Source organism: Cyrtonyx montezumae, unplaced genomic scaffold, assembly GCF_038088225.1.
Source record: "Cyrtonyx montezumae isolate F1298 unplaced genomic scaffold, pur_monq_1.0 scaffold_4, whole genome shotgun sequence".
Classification (NCBI taxonomy): Eukaryota; Metazoa; Chordata; class Aves; order Galliformes; family Odontophoridae; genus Cyrtonyx; species Cyrtonyx montezumae.
In genome coordinates, this window is record NW_027072045.1 from 16,679,059 (window position 1) to 16,699,462 (window position 20,404).

At 42.9% G+C, this 20,404-nt stretch overlaps 2 protein-coding genes across 2 annotated transcripts in view; one reads left to right on the forward strand and one right to left on the reverse strand.

The window, feature by feature from the left end:
- RPP30 (ribonuclease P/MRP subunit p30) overlaps positions 1 to 20,404 on the forward strand; it is a 260,717-nt gene that overhangs the window by 234,100 nt on the left and 6,213 nt on the right. The gene's annotated exons all lie outside the window — the stretch shown is intronic.
- PPP1R3C (protein phosphatase 1 regulatory subunit 3C) lies at positions 10,517 to 14,688 on the reverse strand. The gene is made up of 2 exons (XM_065746106.1): positions 14,587 to 14,688; positions 10,517 to 13,020 (listed from the first exon to the last, which is right to left on the reverse strand). Exon 2 carries the CDS (start codon positions 13,017 to 13,019, stop codon positions 12,075 to 12,077), a length of 945 nt encoding a protein of 314 aa, XP_065602178.1. The 5' UTR covers position 13,020; positions 14,587 to 14,688; the 3' UTR covers positions 10,517 to 12,074.

A 20,404-nucleotide genomic window follows, 5' to 3' on the forward strand; every position in this document is an offset into this window, starting at 1 on the left:
CTGGTTTGCTGAATCTGTGTTTTTATCAGAATGTTTATTTTGGTACTTTGCCCATCTGCTAGACCGTTCTTAATACTTTTTAACTTCATTGCTCATTTGCTACTGCTCTGCACATAAATCAGTGATGGCATTGTATCCTTTTGACTGTGACTTTTTCTAAATATATCTGGTCTATATGGGATAAATTCAAGCCAGTGGTGGAATCTGGTCAACCCTTCCCTCCCCCTACAAGTGGAACGTGACAATAATGAATTCTTAAGAGAACTACCCAGAGAGATGTTTCTCAAGAAACAAGAGTCATACCAAAGCAATTCACGAATGCTGCTCTCTTGCAGGATATTCCTTGATTTTCTCTTCAGAGAATAAATGTTTATAGTGGAGTAGCATTCACAGGAATTCACTCCCTCAATAGAAGCAAAATAGTGGAACACCAAAGCAGTGCATCTGGGGTTCAAAGGATGCAGCGGTTGGAGTTTGTGTAGTGATGTTAGGGATGCTTAGGGCAATATTTCAGAAGCATAAAGTAGGATAAGTATTTTCAGGAGCATAACCAGAGCTCACACCCTGTCTACAGTGGATTCCAAAATTCTGCCTTCCCATAGAAATTTACTATTGATTTGTATGTGTTGCAATCTCTAGCAAAAAAAAAACTTTGGCAAGCTTTTGGTCTGTGACTTTCACTGATAACTTATTCCCAGATTGAGTCTGCTTAACTGACAGCCATACATCTGAGCTGTGCCATGCTAACTCGTGATGATGAGATTGTTACCTGGTCAGTCCGGACGCAGCTGGGCTTGATGTGGTGAAGAAAGATTGCAGCATAGCCCATTTAGTGCTGGTTCTGCCCTCTGTGGTCATCCAAGGAGCACTGTCCCTAGGCAGGTGGTTTGCAGGTTGAAATCAGGTCATCTATTAACCAAAAAATAAGATAACTTCTGGTACTAGAAATGTGATCTTGAGGTCGAGCTCTGACATGGGTAATGTGGAGTCCTCCTCATGGAAGTGAAGCTGAGTACAGTGTTCCTAATGCAGGTCCAGCAAGGAAACTTCCCACTGAGCACACAGTTCCTGGGCTGGAAGTAGGCAAGGTGTCTAACACTGTCACCTCTGATAATTCATCTCAGCTCTTAAACTGTGATGGTGGTGGTTTTGGGTTTGGTTTGCTCAAAGACCTTTTCAGCATTTCTGAGAGATTAGATGTGACCGCTCAGACTCTGGCTGAGCTCAGTAAAGGTCTAGAGGTCAAGCTAGAAGGTCAGAAACATCCTCAGAGTACCCTATACACCAACTGCCTCTTAACTTCAGAGCTACCTACTCTGCTGCTCAAAGCAGCTCCTCACCTACCTGAGTTCTTATACTGGGGACAAATCTGGAAGGCAAAGCCAACAGTTTACATCTGTCTCTATTCAGCCTCCCTGAAAATTCCTGGGAAGCTCTGTGGGGTACAGTTGTCTGACTGAGATATTTCTTCCTCGTCATCTCATGTTCTTGTAAGCTTGCTGCTCCATTATCCAGGATAAGGATGAAGTGGGCATAACCTAGAGAAAATAAAAGAATTATAATAGAAAACACTCCAATTAGTCTATAAGAAGATTCTGAGTGTGTTTACCTTTGCTATCAGCTCCCCTAAAGAGAAGAGGAAGAGCTTTAAATAAAAGTAAGTAGAGCTATGTCTAAGGTGAGCTTAAGACATTTTTTGTTGTGAGCTCTATAATATAGGCAGTAGATGAAAACAACTCTAGGGCCTGGGTGAGTGTATGTACCTTTCAGATGATGCCCCATTTTTAAATTAAAAAGAAAACACAATTCACTGAAAATGAAACTGGTACATTGCTTCATAATGAAGTGTAGGGTTCCTGTGGGATTCTCTTGGAAATTTGATAGATGTGTCCTTATGGTACTGTTTGGTGAAGTGAGTTTATGAATTTTGCTACATCAGCATCACCAAAATCAGGATAATAAATGGCTATGGTTTGCTTGACTATATTTATAACAGTGTATTCAACTTTGAATGTGTCATACTGCAGATTTTATTTCTGGTCACTGTTAAATAGCCACTGAAACTATATATATTTGAACAAAACATCTTTTTACACTGAACAACTATTTAAGATCTCTGTAGAACTGTTGAAAGAAATTAACTGGAATTCTGGAAAATGCAAATACTGTTTGCATTTCAGAGAGCAATTTTGCTGTTTTCTCCATGGAAATCTATTTCCTCTGAGTATATACAAGTTACATATGAATCACCTTTATCTCTTTAGCTGCTACTTCAAGTATTATCAGAGGTATACAGTAATCTTATTATGAATTCACCTTGCATTTGATAATGAGGAGGTCAAAGCACAGGTCAAATGCTAGATTCCCCGTTGAAATCTAGCAGGAGCTTCACTGCACTGAGGTCCAGCTCCAGAAAGGACTTTTAGCATCACAATCTCTCTGCTTCTAACTTTATTTAGCTGCTGCTTAGTCCTGCAGGCAGGCATAATCTACAGCAGCTGCAGTTTCACTGTTAATATTTTCCAGCTGTTTAGAATTATGGGACTATATGTGACCAGAAGTACATCAACTGTGAAAACAGCAACCATGTACCTACTTCAAACTCACTTCTATTCCAGTTGAATGGAGGAATTACCCCAGGATAGCTTCAGGAATTGCTTGAATATCTTATCCAATGACAATCTAGTGTAGAAATATATGTGTTCAGAGGACAAGACAAACCAGGTGAATACTTAAAACAAAGCATAGAAGTGTTTGGCAGTGTTGCATTGAGTGATTTTTAAAAGCACAATTAAGTAAAGCGCTGAATACGTTATTGAGAGGAGCAAAACTTGACACAGTTTCACACTTGATAACTTGAATGGTTTCCATGACCATGTCGATTTTACAGGGGCAGATTTGAATTGCCTTAAAAATGCACAAGCTGCCTCAATTTTGAGTTTAGGAAAAAGTTGTTGTATGAGACTCAGCTGCAAACTTAGGAACCATCGGATCTGCTGTCATGTTTGACTTTCTCAGTGCAGTCACTGCAGTCATCTTGCTCTTCTCTTTCTCTGTTCTGCATTCAGACACTCTTTCCAGTTTAGATTAAGAATTCAGCATTTCCTTTCTGACATGCTTTCACAGTGTTGTTAGCATTAAAGAAAATATTTGCAGAGTGTGTCTTCTTTGTACTAACTGAACAATTAATAAATTGCAATTCTGCAAAATTAGAACATCCATACAAAATACTGTCCTTATTAGCTGCTGCAAGTGCTGTTCAGGTGGTTGCATCAAACACAGTTAGGAGATAAGGAAAGATTATCCACTTGGCCTTACGAAGCACGGAGAGGACAGCATGTCATTGCTGTAAAATGCTTGATAGGCAAAAGGTATTGAGCAACTCATTCTTTAAACAGACACCAAACTAGAATGCGTTTCCTGGTTTCATGCTGGCCCTTAACCGATTCACCTAAACAAAATATTGCACTATCAGTAGGCTTTGTTGTGGAAGGTGAGCCAGGGGGAGGCATGGGCACATGAGGTCAGTGTGCCCACGTACAGCAGAACAGCCTCCCTGTGCACACAGCAGTGTTCTACCCTCAGTCTCATAAATAGCTATCCACCTCCATAACAGTCTAAAAAGAAATTAGAGGTAGTTAAATCTTGGAATAAATGTCTTTGACTTTAGTTTACATTGCTAATTACTGTCATTTATAACAAACATTAACTAAGCCAATCACACAATTAACTACGCTGGTTCCTTTTACAGTATTGCTATCCAGTGTTGTTTTGCTCTTGTTTTAATAAATGTGGCAGCTTAACCCCACAGTAGTCTCACTATATATATATTCAATCTGGCTTGTTCAGACAGCAGATTTTAACTCTGCAGTTAGACTTACATCAGCACGGCACGACTCTGATACCTTCTTGGCCATCTGCCTCCATCTCCTTCAGAGCAAGAAACACATGGGAACTGGCAGTGATTAGAAATGCAGAACAACTGGAGAATAAGGTTTAATTGCTAGTGTCTCAGTGTGCCAGGATAATACTATGAGCACTGACTCATCAGAATAAACTGATTTCTGAATACAGCGCTGTGTTTTTTGAGAACTGAGGGAAGAATGGTTGACAGGATAGGCAAATGTGAAATTGCTCACAGCATTTAGGCACCAATTTTGCCCTTTCATAGTGCTTTGATTTGCAGTCTGTAAGTGTAATGGGACAGCATATTTCGGGCTACTACAGAAAGCTGTTAGGGACAGCTCTATTACACGATGGCCTGCGATTGTGCAGCCTGGAGCTGATGACTCAGGCGTGATGACTGCCAGTGTGATATTGCTAATGAAGTCTTTTGCTGAATCACCTTCAACTCCATCCCCAGTGACTTTCCAACAGATGGAGTGTACTGCTGACTCACAGCAGCGCATACAGCCTATGAATTTCAGGCAGGATGTAAGGCGAGAACGGCTCCATTGCAAGTTTAAGGATTCAGGAAGTGTGAGGGAAATATGCACAGTGCCCAAGAATGGAGGCAAGCAAGGTGGCCGAACTGCTATTGCCTGACCTGGCGATAAAAGGAAGGGACATTTTGAAAGACATGTACTATGTAGGTTGCTCTGAAAATAATGCCTCCTATTTATTTCTTTGGGAGCTACAACAGGTGGTAGGATAGAGCAAGAATTCTCAACTACAAAACGCACTTTTTCAAAACAGTAACCACCATTAGCTATTCATTTTCACCAATGATGAACCAGAGCTGCATGCTGTGCCAGCAGGGGTGACCCAGTGTTTCTGTCATCACTGCTGAAATGCCCCACTCACCACCTCACCATGTTCACATACGCTGATGGGGCACCATAAACATTCAGTAAGCATTGATGAATGTCAATGGGTGCCATTTTTTTCCCCATAGAGGAATTCAGTGACACCCTTTTGCTTCAAACATGCTTCCATGTCAGACACGTTCTGCTGCCATCTGTCACACGGCAACAACATGTAATGGAATAGTGCTGGGAAGGTTCACCTCTGCTGCCATACCAGCAACATCTGCCTCTGATATCGTGGATCAACACAATAAAACAAGAAAGCATTACTTTCAGAGTAGCCTCTGTATTTGGAGCATGTTCTGAGTAGAGTAGGCAATCCAATTGGTTGGTTCAGGCATGAAAATCAAAAGTAGGTCCTCCTGCTCCAGAAGCAATCTCTGCACTGAAAATGCATTTGCTAATTATGTTTGAAATATTCACCTGGCCTGCAAAAACATGAAGATGGGTGAAGGTTGGCCAAATAGTTGACTAAGATCAGCCAAAGCTTCATACCTCCAATTTCTACTCCATTTCTTGATAAATTAAATCTGATTTGTAGCTCTGGCATTTGCTGAATGAAAGGAGTAAAAACTCTATGAAAATAGGGAGAGATAAAAATACATGTATTTCTCAGTTATGTTTCCAAATCAGTAAAATTAGGAGGCTTTCAGCACTCATCTCCCTGTCACTGGTCCATCTGTCAAATGTAGGAGTAAAATAGCTGTTTAAGAGGAAGCAGATGCTGTCAGCACAACTATTTCAGTGTCTACTTAGAGCAGAAGAACGTTTCCTTTAGCAGACAGGGCTGCAGCACAGCCCTTGCTGACCCAGCCATCCCCTAACTCTTGTCTGGTGCTTGGCAGCCAGCGTGGGAAGCAAGGAGCTCATGGCAAGCATTAAGGACCGGATGGTGGAAAACATCCAGGGACTCCAGTCTGCATTCTTTCATTTATCCCTTTTGTACTGCTTGCCACTTTAGGAGGCAGTCACACACATCCCCAGTTTACTGAAGGATGGAGGCACTTAATTTGAACCATTATGTGAAGGGAAATCCACACTGTCCAGGAAAATGATGTGGGCTTACAGTGTTGAAAAGGAGTGCCCCTAGGAGAAAAATAACTTTGAGAAGATGCTTGAACAGAATGGCCAGAATCCCTCCTACAGGACTGGCAGTGGTTCAAGAGGAACCACTCTGCAGAGAGCTCTCCAGCAGCAACAGCAGACCAAACCTCCTGTGTAGTCCCAGAACAGGCAGACTAACAGCAACATCAAGGATGAGCTGCAGGAGGCTGTGATTTAAAAAACAATTGAAAAGAATACGTTGCACAGGGTTGTCTCTATAAAGGAGCACAAATACTCACACAAAATGCTGCAGAGGATCCCTTGCTGTCATGCACAGAACTGTGACTCAGAGGAGGAAACAAGAAGCTGCTCTGACAAAAATGAAACCATTGATGAAAGTTCAGCCATTGCTGTCTCAAAATTTTTATTTTAAACCTGAGGCAAATCTCCTTGTGGTACCTCAATCATGGGTCTATGCCTATGAATTACACTGCTCTATTTACCAAAAGAACAGTATAAAAATAAGGCTAAAATATTAGCTAAAATATTCTGGCTTTTAGTCTCATAGGAGAGGTGGTAGCCCTGCAGTCTGAGCAGAGCTCCAGAAGTGTGATGAGAGCATTTCTGTAGGTAAAGCTTTGCCTGGAGGGTTTAAAAAACACTCAGTAAACAAGAGGAAATAGAAAAGGAGTAGAATGGTGTCTGGAAAGTGTTCAGTGGCTATTCAGAAAGTGCCAGCTGGAGCTGTTAATAATGTTGGTTTAGGAGCAGAGAAAATGCACTTCCCATTCTCTCCATAGTTTTTAAGAATCTTAGCTTTGTGCATCAGAAAGTGAATTTCAGTGAATATCTCTTACTTTCTGTTGTCAAACTGCTTTGACTGCTAACAACTGCAGTTAACCATCAATCTACAATCCAGTCCTTTTTTTGGCCAGAAGGGCTACAGATGAAAAGCACTTTTCCCCTTGTCACCTGAAATAATGCTCCAGCATGTTTCTGTGCCAGATAAAACAAGGTAATGAGAATTTTTCATTCCAGCTAGTAATTCTAGCTACAACTTGACCAAATCAGGCTCTTTGGTCAAACTGCATAAGGAACTTGGAATGGAGGCTCTATTTCCATGCGTGGTGCCCCATCGCTCTGTCCTCTAACAGAGTGGACCCTATAGGTACATATAGACACCTCACACCTGCACTGACTCTTATTTCCTCTAACAAGGTCTGTGCTGCCCCAGGGATTTCCTACAGCCTCTTGCCCATCCAAGCTGCTATGAGAGGGAAGTGAACACCTCTATGCGAATCTCTTGTCTTTTGCAAGCAAAGGTGCAAATTAAAAAAAAAATAAATTAGAGGATGGGTAAGCTTTTATCTGCCTTGTTCATTTTCTACAAGCAAGGGCAGCAAGTGCTCCTGAGACATCTCTGAGATATCCATAAATCAAAATAACAGCATTTTCTCTGCTAATTTCTCCACTGATGCCTTGGACTTATGGGTTTGATGGTTCCAGTGCAGCTAGGGTGCTGAGATAAGGGCTATGAAACCTCCCTGTTATTTTTCCTAGTAGAGGAGATGTTTGATTTGAAGGAGGATAAATGCCATTCAGTTATTCAGCAAATAACTACCATGTGTGTCATATAATCAGCATTTGCTACTCCCATTTTCTCAGCTGCTGCTAATGCAGCACTCAGCACTAACCCGTCACCCCTGGGCAGGCAGAAGCCCTGAAGATTAACTGCAGCAGTAGCACCTATCCCTTATGCATCATTTTCATCTGCTGGTGGGAGTGGTTCTTGGTTCTTGGTTCTTGTCCTGAAGACCTATGTGGAGTCCTAAGGTGTATTATCTCAATTTCTGGGGTCTCCTTCCCACCACCAGGTGGTTCCTCTGTGGTGGGATTATGCATCTGCCTTGGTTCCTTCCTGAAGATGATGACAGACCTCTGAAAGTGGCACAGTCCAGCAAATAGGATGCTCACAGACTTCCAGAAGACAATACCAGGTAAGAAAGGCTATAGCCTGAAACTCAAGGGCTAGGGAAAATGGCTTGGAAGTTAGCAGTTCCTGACTTTCCTATGCAGAGCAGTAAATGGTTTTACTGTGCAGTGGCAGAGGTAGTAGCTAGAGACTGGGAGATCATGTGCTAGTCTTGATTACACATCTTTGTGGGGGAAAGGAGGCTGGAATTCTTCCAAGGCAGAATATTTGATGAGCTTTTGTGTCTCTCGCCTTCACTGTGCTAGTTGACGTGTTTGAAGGGAATTGATATTGAATATCTGATTGATAGCTGAACACAGAATTACCTTTAGTTGTAGCCACTGAACTCTGCAACTCCTGCCTGTTCTTGCAGTATGTGGCCTCAACGTTTTATTGGCGGAGGCAGATCAGTCAGTGGCTATGGCTGCGCAAAGCAGTGATGGGCTGAGCTGCTTTACTGAGGTCAGTGGGTTCACTTTAGGGGTCAGAGAGAGTCAAAGAGGTCTGTGTAATGTATCTTGACCTAAACTGACCGAGCTGCAATGAGGTCTGTAATTAGCTGAGGAACAGAGCTGGGTTGTTTTTTTGTTTGTTTGTTTCGGTATTGTTGTTTTTGTAAATCATAAATCATATTTTTGTAAATCAAACATATTTTTTTTTCTTACTGTGAAGCAGCTGGATGCTTTCAGAGCCTGTCTCCTGGTTATACATTGAATTAGTTCCAGGCACACTGGTTTGCTCTTCTGAGGCGAAGGAAACTGTAGGGAGATTGAAAGTGGGAAGGCAGGAGACAAAAGGATCTTGCAAAGAAAAGCCTTTAAAAATAAAATTTAAAAATAAAAAACCCTCGCTCTTGACTTTTCCCTCATCCTAGTTGACTATACTTGCTGTGCATTATGAATTCTTCCTCTTTTAAAAAGATATTTTCTCAAAGGAGGATCAGTAAGATGTTATTTTTTAAAAATGTAGCTATTTGCTCTTGACATCACAATTCCCCAGACTTGAGCTCAAGGTTAACTGTAGCTGTAACTGAGAGAAGAGGACTTTCCCGTGGTTGGAGTCCTGTGGTGTGCAGCAGGAGAGGGGAACTGCCACCAACTGTGAGTGTAGAAGCACCACTATCGTGTTCCAGTGCAAGGTGCAAAATGATTCCAGTTTGATAGCATATGAAACACTATGATGGACTGAACCATGAAGAGAAAACAAAAGCGTTTCTCCAGCATTTCTGAGAACATAACATTGCCTGTGTAAATTCTAATTGAGACACAGTAAAAGCACTGCCTGTCCGCAGGGCAAATGTGATTTTGCAAGGCATCTTTGCACAGAAGTTGGCTTAAAGCTTAGCCTTGTTTAAAATAAGCTGTTTTCTGGTATTTTGAGGTGATTTATGTCTCAGTCAAGAGAAGAACAAGCAAGCATTTTGAGTTGTGATGGCTGGTCACAAAACATGGCTGGAGGACAGGAAGTGCTGCTTTTCCTCATAGTGGAAGGCTTCCACTCTACCCAGTAGCTTTGCTTGTTTTTGCTTGAGTGAAGTCCCACATTGAGACAAAGGAGCCATCTAGCCACTCATTACAAACCTCTCTCCAGTTCACTTTTCTTCCTAGAACGGGGTGGTGCAGTATGTGTCACAGTCCAAGAGCTCCAACACAGAAAAACACTGAGGTACTTACAGAGTACTGTTTTGTTTTAGTAGAGCTTGAGGTTGGTAGATGGAGAGAGTTCTGCATCTACTGCAGGCTTTGTAGCGTGGAAACCCTGTTTGCTCCTCCATTCAAGAAGCTGCTGTTAAAGCCCTGCTGTCCCTGGTCTTTTTGGAATTGCTTTTTCATAATTAAAACCAGCGCTCTCCCTGAGTTTGTGTGCAGCAGATTGAACCAGATTGCATCTTGTCACTGAATCTTCTTAACGTGCTGGGAAATTCCAGGTACCTGGTGTACAACCAATGTTGGCTAGGCTGCTTCTGCTCTGTGCTGGTCTAAACTGGCACCTAGCAGAAGCAAGGGTGTGTCAGGCCCTCTGTGGACTTAGAGCGTTGAGCAGTTATTTAGAGTGTTTTCTCCACCCTCAATAACTGCAAGGATGGGTCCACACAACAGTGTCAAAGGTGAAAGACTAGCTCAAAACCAGACATTTTTCTCCAGTGAGTTGCTTGGTACTGATGGCAGTTGAGCTGGCACCTAAGCATAAGGAGAGAAACAAAACCTTCCACTCCCCTGGACACCAGCAATAGCTGCAGAGACAATGAGACAAGCTTAATGCCAGGTGAACATGAGCCAGAAGACATTAAGTACCGTTGTCTAGGTGCACTCAGGCATGCATCACATATGCTATAGTTCAGCAGGAAACTGGCCACTGGACTGAGACAGATGTACCCCTAGAACAGGAAAAGCCCTAGTGAAATGTGTCAAACCAAAATATTCCAGTTGGGTGAGATGGAGGGTTTTTTTCTTGGTTTGTTTTTTAAATGACAACTTGGAAGGCTAACGCTCTTGATAATTTCTTATTTAGTGAAGAGTTTGGATTTTATCCTCAGGATAACATCAGATTTGTGCTGAGATACCATGCCACATTCAGCTTTAGCAGTAGCTGGTGGCACAGAGCAAACCTGCTGTGCCTTGTGCTCATGTTGGAGCTGCAGCTGTTTAAAGAAGTAATGAAATTAGCAGACTGAGTTGACTCAATAAGAACCAGGTATATCAAAATACAATTTATTCTTAAAATAGCTAGTTGATAGTTAACAGCACAGGTTACATAGAAAAAAAAGTGCAATTAGTGGAAGAGACTTACTTCATTGTAGCATTTATCTTCTCATTGCATTGCAAGTAGCTTCAGGCTCAGGCTATTATACAAGTCACATGTATTTTGATGTTAACACCACTTCTGTACAGTTACAAGCTGTGCCATGATTTACACCTGCTAAGTATGTGCTGGACAATTTCCCATACAAGTCTTGCATGAAACACAGACTGTGTTTACAGTTTGACAGCTCAAAAAGCTAAATTACAAGCGTATGATATAAAATATACTAGTTTAAAAAAAAACTTCAAAAATGAGGTACAATGAAACTGAGCAGATCTATTTATGTGCAACCCTATATTCATCCTAGAAAAAACTAGCAGCAATTCTGCTCTTTAAAAGAAATTAGCTTTCACCAGCTGCAGCTAATTCACTGTCTTCAATATGAAGGACCTTTCCTATATCACACTTTTCAAAAGTTATCTCTGACTCTGCAATAGGGAGCAGCATACTCAACCATCAGGTGCTGTAAGACTAGATCAGGCAATGAGTCAAATTTTCTAATGCTGCCACAGACTGAGACACTTACAAACCACTCTGTCTGTTCTATACACTTAGGCTTCAGCCTTTACTTTTGGCATGTACTGTGACTTTTTTTAAAGGCACATTTTTCTTTTAACATTAAAAGATAACCATCTGCCTGACAAATGAGTAGGATGATGAAGGTAGACATCAAGGTTAGATCTGATTTTAAATGCAAGATATCCATTATTCCTGAGGCCAATGAGTTCAGAGATGCCTTCCCAAAGTAGCAGTCACTTCCAACGCTTGCTCTGCATTGTTTTCTATATTCTCCTTTTTAACCTCATAAACTTTTCCTTCATTTAGAAAGCCAGCTCTGACACTGTCCATCTCCAAGTTATACAGCACACCATACCTCTTCCCCTTCTCTCACTTTTCCATTATCCTCTCCAAATTTCTAAACCTGTATGGAAGCTACAAAACCTAGCTATGCAGTCCTACCTGGCACTGCTACAAGCACATAGGTCATTGCAAGCCTCAGTCCTAAGAGCATCACCTCAGCTCTGCTGCACTAACAGGCACAAAGTGGACTGTGTTATTCTGTTCTGTGACATCTGTGTACGCACACACACACACAGTTGCTACAGCTTGCTAAGATACTGTCACCTTCCATTTCCTCACAAAGAGTCTCTTCCCTAATGACTCAGGAGAGACAACAGCAGAAAGCAAGCAGCATATACTTAAGATACAGGCATGCTATTTCTAGTAGGTGGTATACACATGGGTTTTATCTTGTTTGTCTTCCTTTCCAAGGATAAGTTTTGGCTAAGAACTTCAATAACATAATATGGCTTAACGAGTCCCACAGACTGCTGACTCTGGAGTTGTACAGACAGCCACACCTGCCAGGCAGTTTTGCTATAAAGTATGTGAACCAGAAAGCTAACGTTGGTTTGTAGGCAAGTGGAAGAATGCTTCCAAGCTAGTGTCTATCACCAATATGGTGATGAACTTTCAATTCCACCTGAGCTCTGCCAGCGGGGGAAGAGGCCACTGGACAGCCTTGGGCTGCCGAGCTGATCAGGCTCTCTCTCCTGCCCTCTCCTTGGAGGTGGAACATCAAAACAGTCTTTCGTGGCAGATGGTATCCGAACACCATCAGATTTCCACTCTGCGTGGAGAATCTTGTAGTTCTGCCCCTCGTTATTGTCCCAGAAGGTACGCTCACCGCTTTGGTAAGAAATGCAGAACTCTATTTTCTCTTGAGAAGGAATGGCAGGAGGCAAGTCAATAGCAAATGAGAAGGTATCGTTTTCAGAATCACCATAAACATTGTTCATGTATACACACTCAGAGTCCCTGTATGTCTTCCACGTATCAAAGGTGATTCGAACCTGAACCTTCTTCTCAAAGCTCACATTTTTTACTTTGACAGTGCCCGACAGAACCTTCTCTTGTAGGCTGCAGTTCTCCAGACAGACCAAGTTCTTCTGCAGGCGGTTCCTGAAGTCCAGGTAGTCAGCTGAGGGACGAGGGAAATCCAGAATCAAGTTCTTCTCCTCGTGAAGCTTCAGGTTAGACGTTATGTTTTCAAGGCCTATAAGGTCAAACTGGAGGTCCCAGCCAGGGTGCTCCTGGAATTCAGAGAAGGTGTGTATTGCTGTCAGAGAGAGCCCCTTCGAGTCTGCAAATACAACTCGCTTCTTGGCTCGGGCTGCCGAGTGGTTCCAGTCATTCTTCTGTGCCTCAGAGTCACGTTTCACATGGAGACACGGTCTGAGGGGCTTGAATTTGCTCACAAAGTTATTTCTCTGGCAGCCCTCAAGGGGGCTGAGGAAGCTCTTCAGTGGTGGTGAATGGGCTAAGCAGATTCTCATGGCCACGTCCACAGGCATGATGGAGTTTGGCAAGGGCCTCGGATCTAAGATCTGAATCATTCTGAAATGAGCAGAAAGACAACATTATTGTTTGTTACAGCAGAGAAAAGCTTGTTAAGAATGCATATTTACTTCATCTGCCATCTTAATTATTCATGACCTGCTCTTTGCACAGCTTTAAATAATGTAGCCTAAATTAATATTGGCAGTTTGAGATAGGAAACAGAGCATATTGTCATTTCCTGACAGTTCTGCAATCTTTCAATATAAATGTAACCCCCTATGCTTTTTCCAAACCTCCAAAACATGGGATTTTGATAACAGATGATTAAACACATTTTCCTGAAAATGCACAAAAGAACATTCTAGTGTACCAGTACAAACAGATCGAGTTATGGTGAAAGTGCTCATCCACTTCAATTCCTTTCAGAGACTCTGAGCCGAGTCTTAAAATTCCAACAAGCTCAATCAGCTGCTGCATCTGAGCAGACAGCACTAGATTGATCAAGTCACCTATCCCCTCAGAGCATCAGCTGCGATGCTACGTACCACACTGCAGAACCATCACCCTATTCACTCTGAATAACCAGAAGTGCATTTGTTCAGCAATCTGGCTTTGGTTAAATCAGGTATGAGCTATTAACCTATGTCTAGTAGAGAAAGCTGGTTTGCACTGTGAACATTGACTGCTGAGTAAATGGGAAAAAGAATAAAGGAGCTAAAGAAGGGCTTTTTCTTCACCTTACGAGAAGAGTACTGTGTTAAAAACATCCCTTATATCCCCCAAAGTCCATGCCTAAAGCCCACTGCAAGCATTTGCTAAGAATGCTAGTTTTATTTGTTAAGATCTAATCTTGTCTCTCAGATGATGAAAGCCATTTTTATTTTACAAAACCATAACAGAAATATGATTTGAGTTTTGGATGGTCCTACATGGAACCAGCAGTTGGAGTCTGTGACCCTTGTGGGTCATTTCCAACTCGGGATACTCTGTGATTCTATGACTGTATTTGCAGAAGGGGCTCCTACTGCAGTACCTCTCTTCTGGTAAAGATCCAGTCCTTGCTGGAAATATGAATTTCTGTTGAGTCATGGGAAGCAAAAGCACTTGCTTTGTCACTTAAATAAATGGCATTCTCCTTCCCCATGTTCTCACTGGTATTCCAGAGCACTGCCAAAAAAGCAGAATCTGCACTGACCTCTTCATTCTTCCCCTTGCAGTTTTTTTATTTCCCTTTCTTAAACCGTGGCAGCATTTACCATAATAGGCAGCAGAGCACCAGCGTCAGATTTATCAAGTTTTGTTTGGCTTTCAGCAGAAGCTGGACTGCATTCTCTCCATAGTTTTCATGGCCAGCCCCACAGGCTGCTGCTCCCAAGGTTTTATAATATTAAAAAACAAAACAAAGAAGAAACAAAGAAAAAAAGAAGCGGAACGGCACAGCTAGGCTGCTAGAAGAAGCAAAAATCGGCCAGCAAAAGGTGATGGGATTCAGCAGCATTCACAAGGCACTACGCAAGTGCTCCTGCAAGGCTGATAAAAACCACGGGAGCACAGTGCAAGTTTTGAGGTTTCTTTCCCCAGAAGGATGAAGCTCGATTTTATTCCCCCCTCCCCTTTACTTACTTCCTTGTGCGGGGCTGGAAGCGCACGCTAGAACCGAACCGAACCGAGCGAGGTCAGGCGCAGCGCGGGCAGCAGCCCCGGACGCGTCCCGGGCCGGGCAGCGCTCACGGGCGGCAGCGCGGAGCGGACGCTCCGGAGCGCCCCGGCGCCGCAGCCTTTATGCGCCGGGCTCGGCCCGGCCCCGAGGCGCGGCGCGGCGGGGCTACGCGTGCCGGGGCTGTGCGTGCCGGGGCCCCGCGGAGGGGGAAGGGGGGGAGAAGCCGCCGTCGCTCCACGTGGCCGCGGCTGCGGGGCGGGCGGGGCCGAGTGCCGCCCCCTGCGGCTTCGGGGATGGTTACGGTTTGCGCGGTGTGATGCTGGCCGGGGGGTGTCGGCGTGATGCTGCTTTTCGCTGCATCGAGGGCTGTCCTCTCGCCCCCCCCCCCGCCCGTACCGCAGAGTCGTTTCCAAAATTGCTGTGCTTGGAATAATTTTGATGATCTTGCCCCTAAGAGCCCGCGCCCTGCTGTGTTGTTGGCGCTGGCTGCGTTGGAAGATGCGTGTCTCGCTGCAGCGTTTGGAATGGGGAGCTCTCTTTTGACCCAGTCGCAGTGCCCGCATCCCTTGCATCCCCTGGAAAGCAGAGGGAGTGACACGGCCTCAGTACAGCTCAGGGGCGGCAGGAGCTTCACATGGGGCTCGCTCGTAGCTGGCCTTTCCCAGAGCCAGGGAAGTGAATATTTAACGTGTCAAATGGGGCTTCTTCCTGTTGCTCCTTTATCAGGATGCTACCTAGCAGAACAAGAGTAATGCCAGCTTGTAACTACGAACTGTCAGTTTTGATGAAAAGGAGCTGGGGAGCTATGTTACCAGGGCCTGAAGCTTTTCATCCTGGGCTATACCTGTCCTTATCTTCAGTGACAAAACTGGAAGTTTCATTGGCATGGTTCTGCTGGCTGTTCAACTCCCACACGTGGCAGTCTGAGGGTGCTGGAGGACCCGCTGTACTTCTCACATTTAGCTGTTAGCTATTTCTAGAGCAGAGGGACAGAAAGCAGTAGCACGCGGCCTCTGCAGCATGACCACAGCCACACCATCACTGCCTGCCCCCACGGCTGCCTGGCTCTGTGAGCCTGGTATGGCTGCATGGTTTCATTGTCACCTTCGTGCCCGCTCTCCCAAGGACAGCTCTGCACTCATGCTGTACAACATGATACTGAGTCTGTGAGCTATTCTGAGCTTTTATCAGTAGACGAGACCATGCACGATGAATAGCAGGAAGCACTATGCTCTACACGAAGCAAATGGGGCTCGCAGTGAAGAATAGAAGGTAACAGGATTTTTCTGGCTCATCCAAATTATTTTTCTTTACATGGTTTGTGAATGAAAGGCTCTACTGCTGTGTGTGAAAGGTTGTTAAGAGACAGAACGTATGCACAGGCCGTGGCATGGCAGGTGACAAGGGTGACTCCATTTTGGATTCAGGCTGCATAGAAGCAGAGAAACAAACAGCATTGGAAGTGCTGGAAAGAGAAGGCTCTTCTAGTGACTGAAGTGTGACATACAGACTTGCACACTGCTGTGTGTATAATGTGAGCACTCAGCACAGAAAGGCTTCAGTTCCTTAGCAGGACCCTTGGTGACTGAAGTTCCTGCCCTTTGTGCCAGTATGTGACACTAAATGTCATCCAGATGGAGCCTGAAGCACTACCTGGCAGTGCAGACAAGGGTTGGGAAGGTTCTTGCCTGTTCCCTGGTGCTATCTATTCAGGATGACCTTCCGTGATCCTCTGCTCCCCATGTCACATCCCTCTTCTCCGTTTCCTTATCTCCTGATGACTGCTAGCTCCCTCTCAATGGCAGATGATATTTCCTCATTGTTTGCTTAGGGAATGTGCCAGAAACTTGCTCTCCGAGCCCTGCTGGTTGCAGTGCATGTTTTCTTTTTTGCTTTTGAGCTACAAATGCTGCTGCCAGGGGTTGAAATTGAGGCCCAAGCCCCCCAAGGGAAAGCAAGCAACTAAAGAGAAGTGTTGTAAGCCTGTTCTACTGAAGTTGTCCCATAGTACCACTGGGCCATGCGGGGCCACATCCACCTGCACACCCCTCAGCTGGGCTGCACCCTCCATGTGCAGGCCACAGATAGGATCTGGGCAGCTGTTTTATTCCAGAATGATTCATGCTTGAAGCTTGCTTGTAAGCAGTTGCACCAAGTACCTTTTGCTGCACATGTTTCTACTACTGTGGAACAGCTTGCTGTAGTTTTTGACAGCATAAAATCATTTGTTTCTGTTGGTTTTAAATACTCCTTTTTTTTTTATTTTCCTGGCTTAGAAAACATTTTCAAAGATTACTTCAGGTGATATGTTTGGAAAAAAAAAAAAAGAAAAAAGAAAAAAGAAAAAAAAAAACCAACCCAACAGTAGTGAAATGCAGAGCTTTTCATGGACATGCTGTTGCCCAAGTTAGTAAATATGGACTGCACACAGCAGCTCAGTGGCTGTTCAGTGACCTGAAGCCCTGTTCATGGCCACAGTGTGCTGCCTCAGTTTCTGGTTGCAAGCAGAGAGGGCTGTGTAGAGCTAAATCTGCTCTTTCCTTACCTGAAGAGATGTCTCTGCACTGAGGCACACTGCTGGGGTTACCTGAGGTAGCAGAACAGTTTGCACTGTCAGTGATGGTCTTCTGTCTGCACTTTTTATAGAGGACTCAGGTTTCTGGTTATTTTGGTTCAGCGGCTCTCCTGTCATCGGAAGCTTAAACATGTAGATTTGTCTGCCCGTCTCTCTTTTAGAACAAGGCTGCTAAAATAGGAGCAGAGAAAAAAAAATAGTCTCACTGTGTGTTTGACAGCACTTTGTGTCATAGCCACTTCCCTGACACCTGTAGGTGCACGCAGAACAGGGAGAAATGCAGTGCTGGGAGAGGCAAGGGGGGTCACATAGGAGGCAGCTGTATCTCACTGACTCTGTAGCAAGTAAACCAAAGCTGACCTCTTGTACTACATCTGGTCCTGTTTCTGAAAATGCTGCATTTTATGAGTAAAAGCCTAACTGCAACGAATTAACTGTACTAAATTGTTACTGTAGTTTCAGAAAACTTTAAATGTATGCATTTCAAAATAGTTTGCAGTGTGCCTTAACCCTAAGCTAGATAGCACACGGGCTGGCTCCCCGGTGGGCCCCTGGAGGTCGCTCTGTGGCATCCAGGCAGTCAGGCTCAAGGTTCTGCTCGAAGACCAACAGCATTAGCTCCCCTGCGAATGCTTGTTTGTACAGGCAGCCCTGCAGGTCTTGCTGTTCTTCATCTGTCTGAACCAGCTAGCTCCTTTTTCAATGAGTGGATTTTTGAGCAGGTAATAAGTGGCTGGGTTTCTGTCAGCTATCAGACAGCTTGGTCATTTGTTTGTCGGCTCTGGTCATTTCATGGCAGAGGAGAATGAAAGAGCTGCTTCTCTCAATCCGTTTTCCAAAACTGAGTGTGTTTCTGTCGTTTACTCTTTCACTTCATTACTTTAGGTTGCTGTGTTGTTGTCTTCCTCCAGAGCTTCAGGAGGGAAGGAAGGAGATATATTGCAGTTGTGAGTATGGAAGAAGTTGAATAGCCTTTGGTGTTTAACTGAAGCCTTTGTAAGCAAAGATAAGACATTTTCTGAGAGCATAGTTTGGTCTCAGCCACATGTGTAGAATAAACCTCAGAGAGAAAAAATTATAAATCTCCATTTACTTGCATAACCACATCTCCCTTGAAAAACTGCTGCTGTTTGCCGGGTCAGAGAGTAATGCTAGCTCAATGCTATAATACTATACAATTTAGCAGGGATGTTCTTGATTTCATTTTAGACTTGAGGCTAAAATCAATTCCTAATCCAAGGCAAAATACTGTGTTTGATAGAAAATAGAAAATACCCATCAGATTTTCGCTGGCGCACACTTGGTTCCCACAACGTCACTCAACACACATTAATAAAGAAGGGCTTTATTAAGAGTATCTGTGCTAGCATTGTCATGGCCCATCAGCTCAGGGGACACTGCAGTCACAAAAGGCTTCCACCAGACATTTGTTAAATTGAGCTCTGTTGTTCAGTATCAGCTCTCTGCTACCAAGAATGATCTTTGTAAATGGATGTTATCTATGAGGTTGGGCAGCAGGTTTCTATGACCATGGTTATGATGCAAATAATTACTCCGGTATGCATCAAGGCTGGGGAAGTTCAAACTGAGTTGAGTTTGTAGGTCTTTGAAAACATAGTCTCAATGATTTATCTGATGAATTACAGTTAACAAAAGCGTGGTTTAGCCTTAACAGAAACTTATTTTCTTTACTTACTCTTCACAGCTCTTCAGTGAACTTTGAGAATTTCTTACGGTTACAAATGTGGATCAAGAAAACTATTCCTGGGGAACTCCATTGTTTTTTAGGGATTTTTTTAGTGCTGTCACAGTCTGTAAAAAGAATAATTAAGTTTTTATCTTTTTACAGTCTTTATTACTCCATATCTCAAATCACAGAATATAAAAAAAGTACTCCAGTGACCACGAAGTTCCTCTTCATAATGACAATGCTAAGATTTTGAAAACTTTGGAAATGTATTTTTTTCCTTCTTTTTTTTTTATTATTATTTTTTTAATGTGCTGATTTTGGAGTAAGCTTTTATTTTTTGAATGAAAGAAGGTAAAAAAAGAAATCAGAAAAAAAAAAGAAATACATAAACTGTTGGGGATTGAAATACCAAGCTTTAAACATGTTTCATGTTTCTACGTATTTCATTGTTAGGTGTTTGAAAACTCAGGCTTTGTCAGTCTGACAGTTTCCTACACATTTGCTATTTGTTTGTAGAAATCAGGCTGCCTTGCAGATTTGCCCAGCAAAATACACCTATCCCCTAGAGAAAGAGTCAAGTCACCAAACTTGCTGAGAAATTATGCAAAGATGGATGAATTTTAAATTTTCTTACAGCAACTGTAAGAATGGTCATTTTAACTGAAGCCTAAATCTTTCAGTATGGGCAGGGGCTCTAGGCTTGCTTCTTGTTAGGTCTCTAGCCAGGGTTCTTGCCAGGGCAGCATCACAGAACCTTGTAAGGTTGTGTTTAAGTTCCTACAAACTGAAAGCATTCAGCTTCAATGGAGCCTAAAAATTCATTTAAAACTTTTAATCTTAATAAGACATTGATGACAGGTTAGTTGATGGTAGATGTGTCATCACTTTGGAAATGTATCACTCCATAGAAGTGCATTGTTTTCTGGAACAATTGTCTTAGAAAAGCAAGGGGCTACATCATAAAGTAATTTAAAGTTTGTGTTAGACGATTATATTAAATTCAGGATATTTCAAAGCAGATTTCCTTACAGAGCATTTATAAAAATGTTGTCTTTTGCACATATAATTGCTTTGTTTGTATGTAGTAAGCAACAAATGAAATAAAAACAATGCTGTGGTACTTAAAAACTGCTGATAACTGGAGTAAAAAGGGAAAGGAAAACTGAAAGAAGGAAGAATGTGACTGTAGGTATTCATTCTTTGAATAATCTGAACTTTCAATGAAAGATTCACTAGAATACAGAAAAGGAAACTTTCATATATTGTATAGATGTGTACAAATTAAAATACATATATATGTATAAAATACACATATATATATATGCATATATATATTCATACATATATATATGTATGTATATACACACACACACACATATATATACATATATATATATACACACATATACATATATATATATGTATATATATTCTGGAGAGGAGCTCTGTAGAGAGGGACCTGGTTGTCCTGGTGAACGACAGGTTGACCATGAGCCAGCAGTGTGCTCTCGTGGCC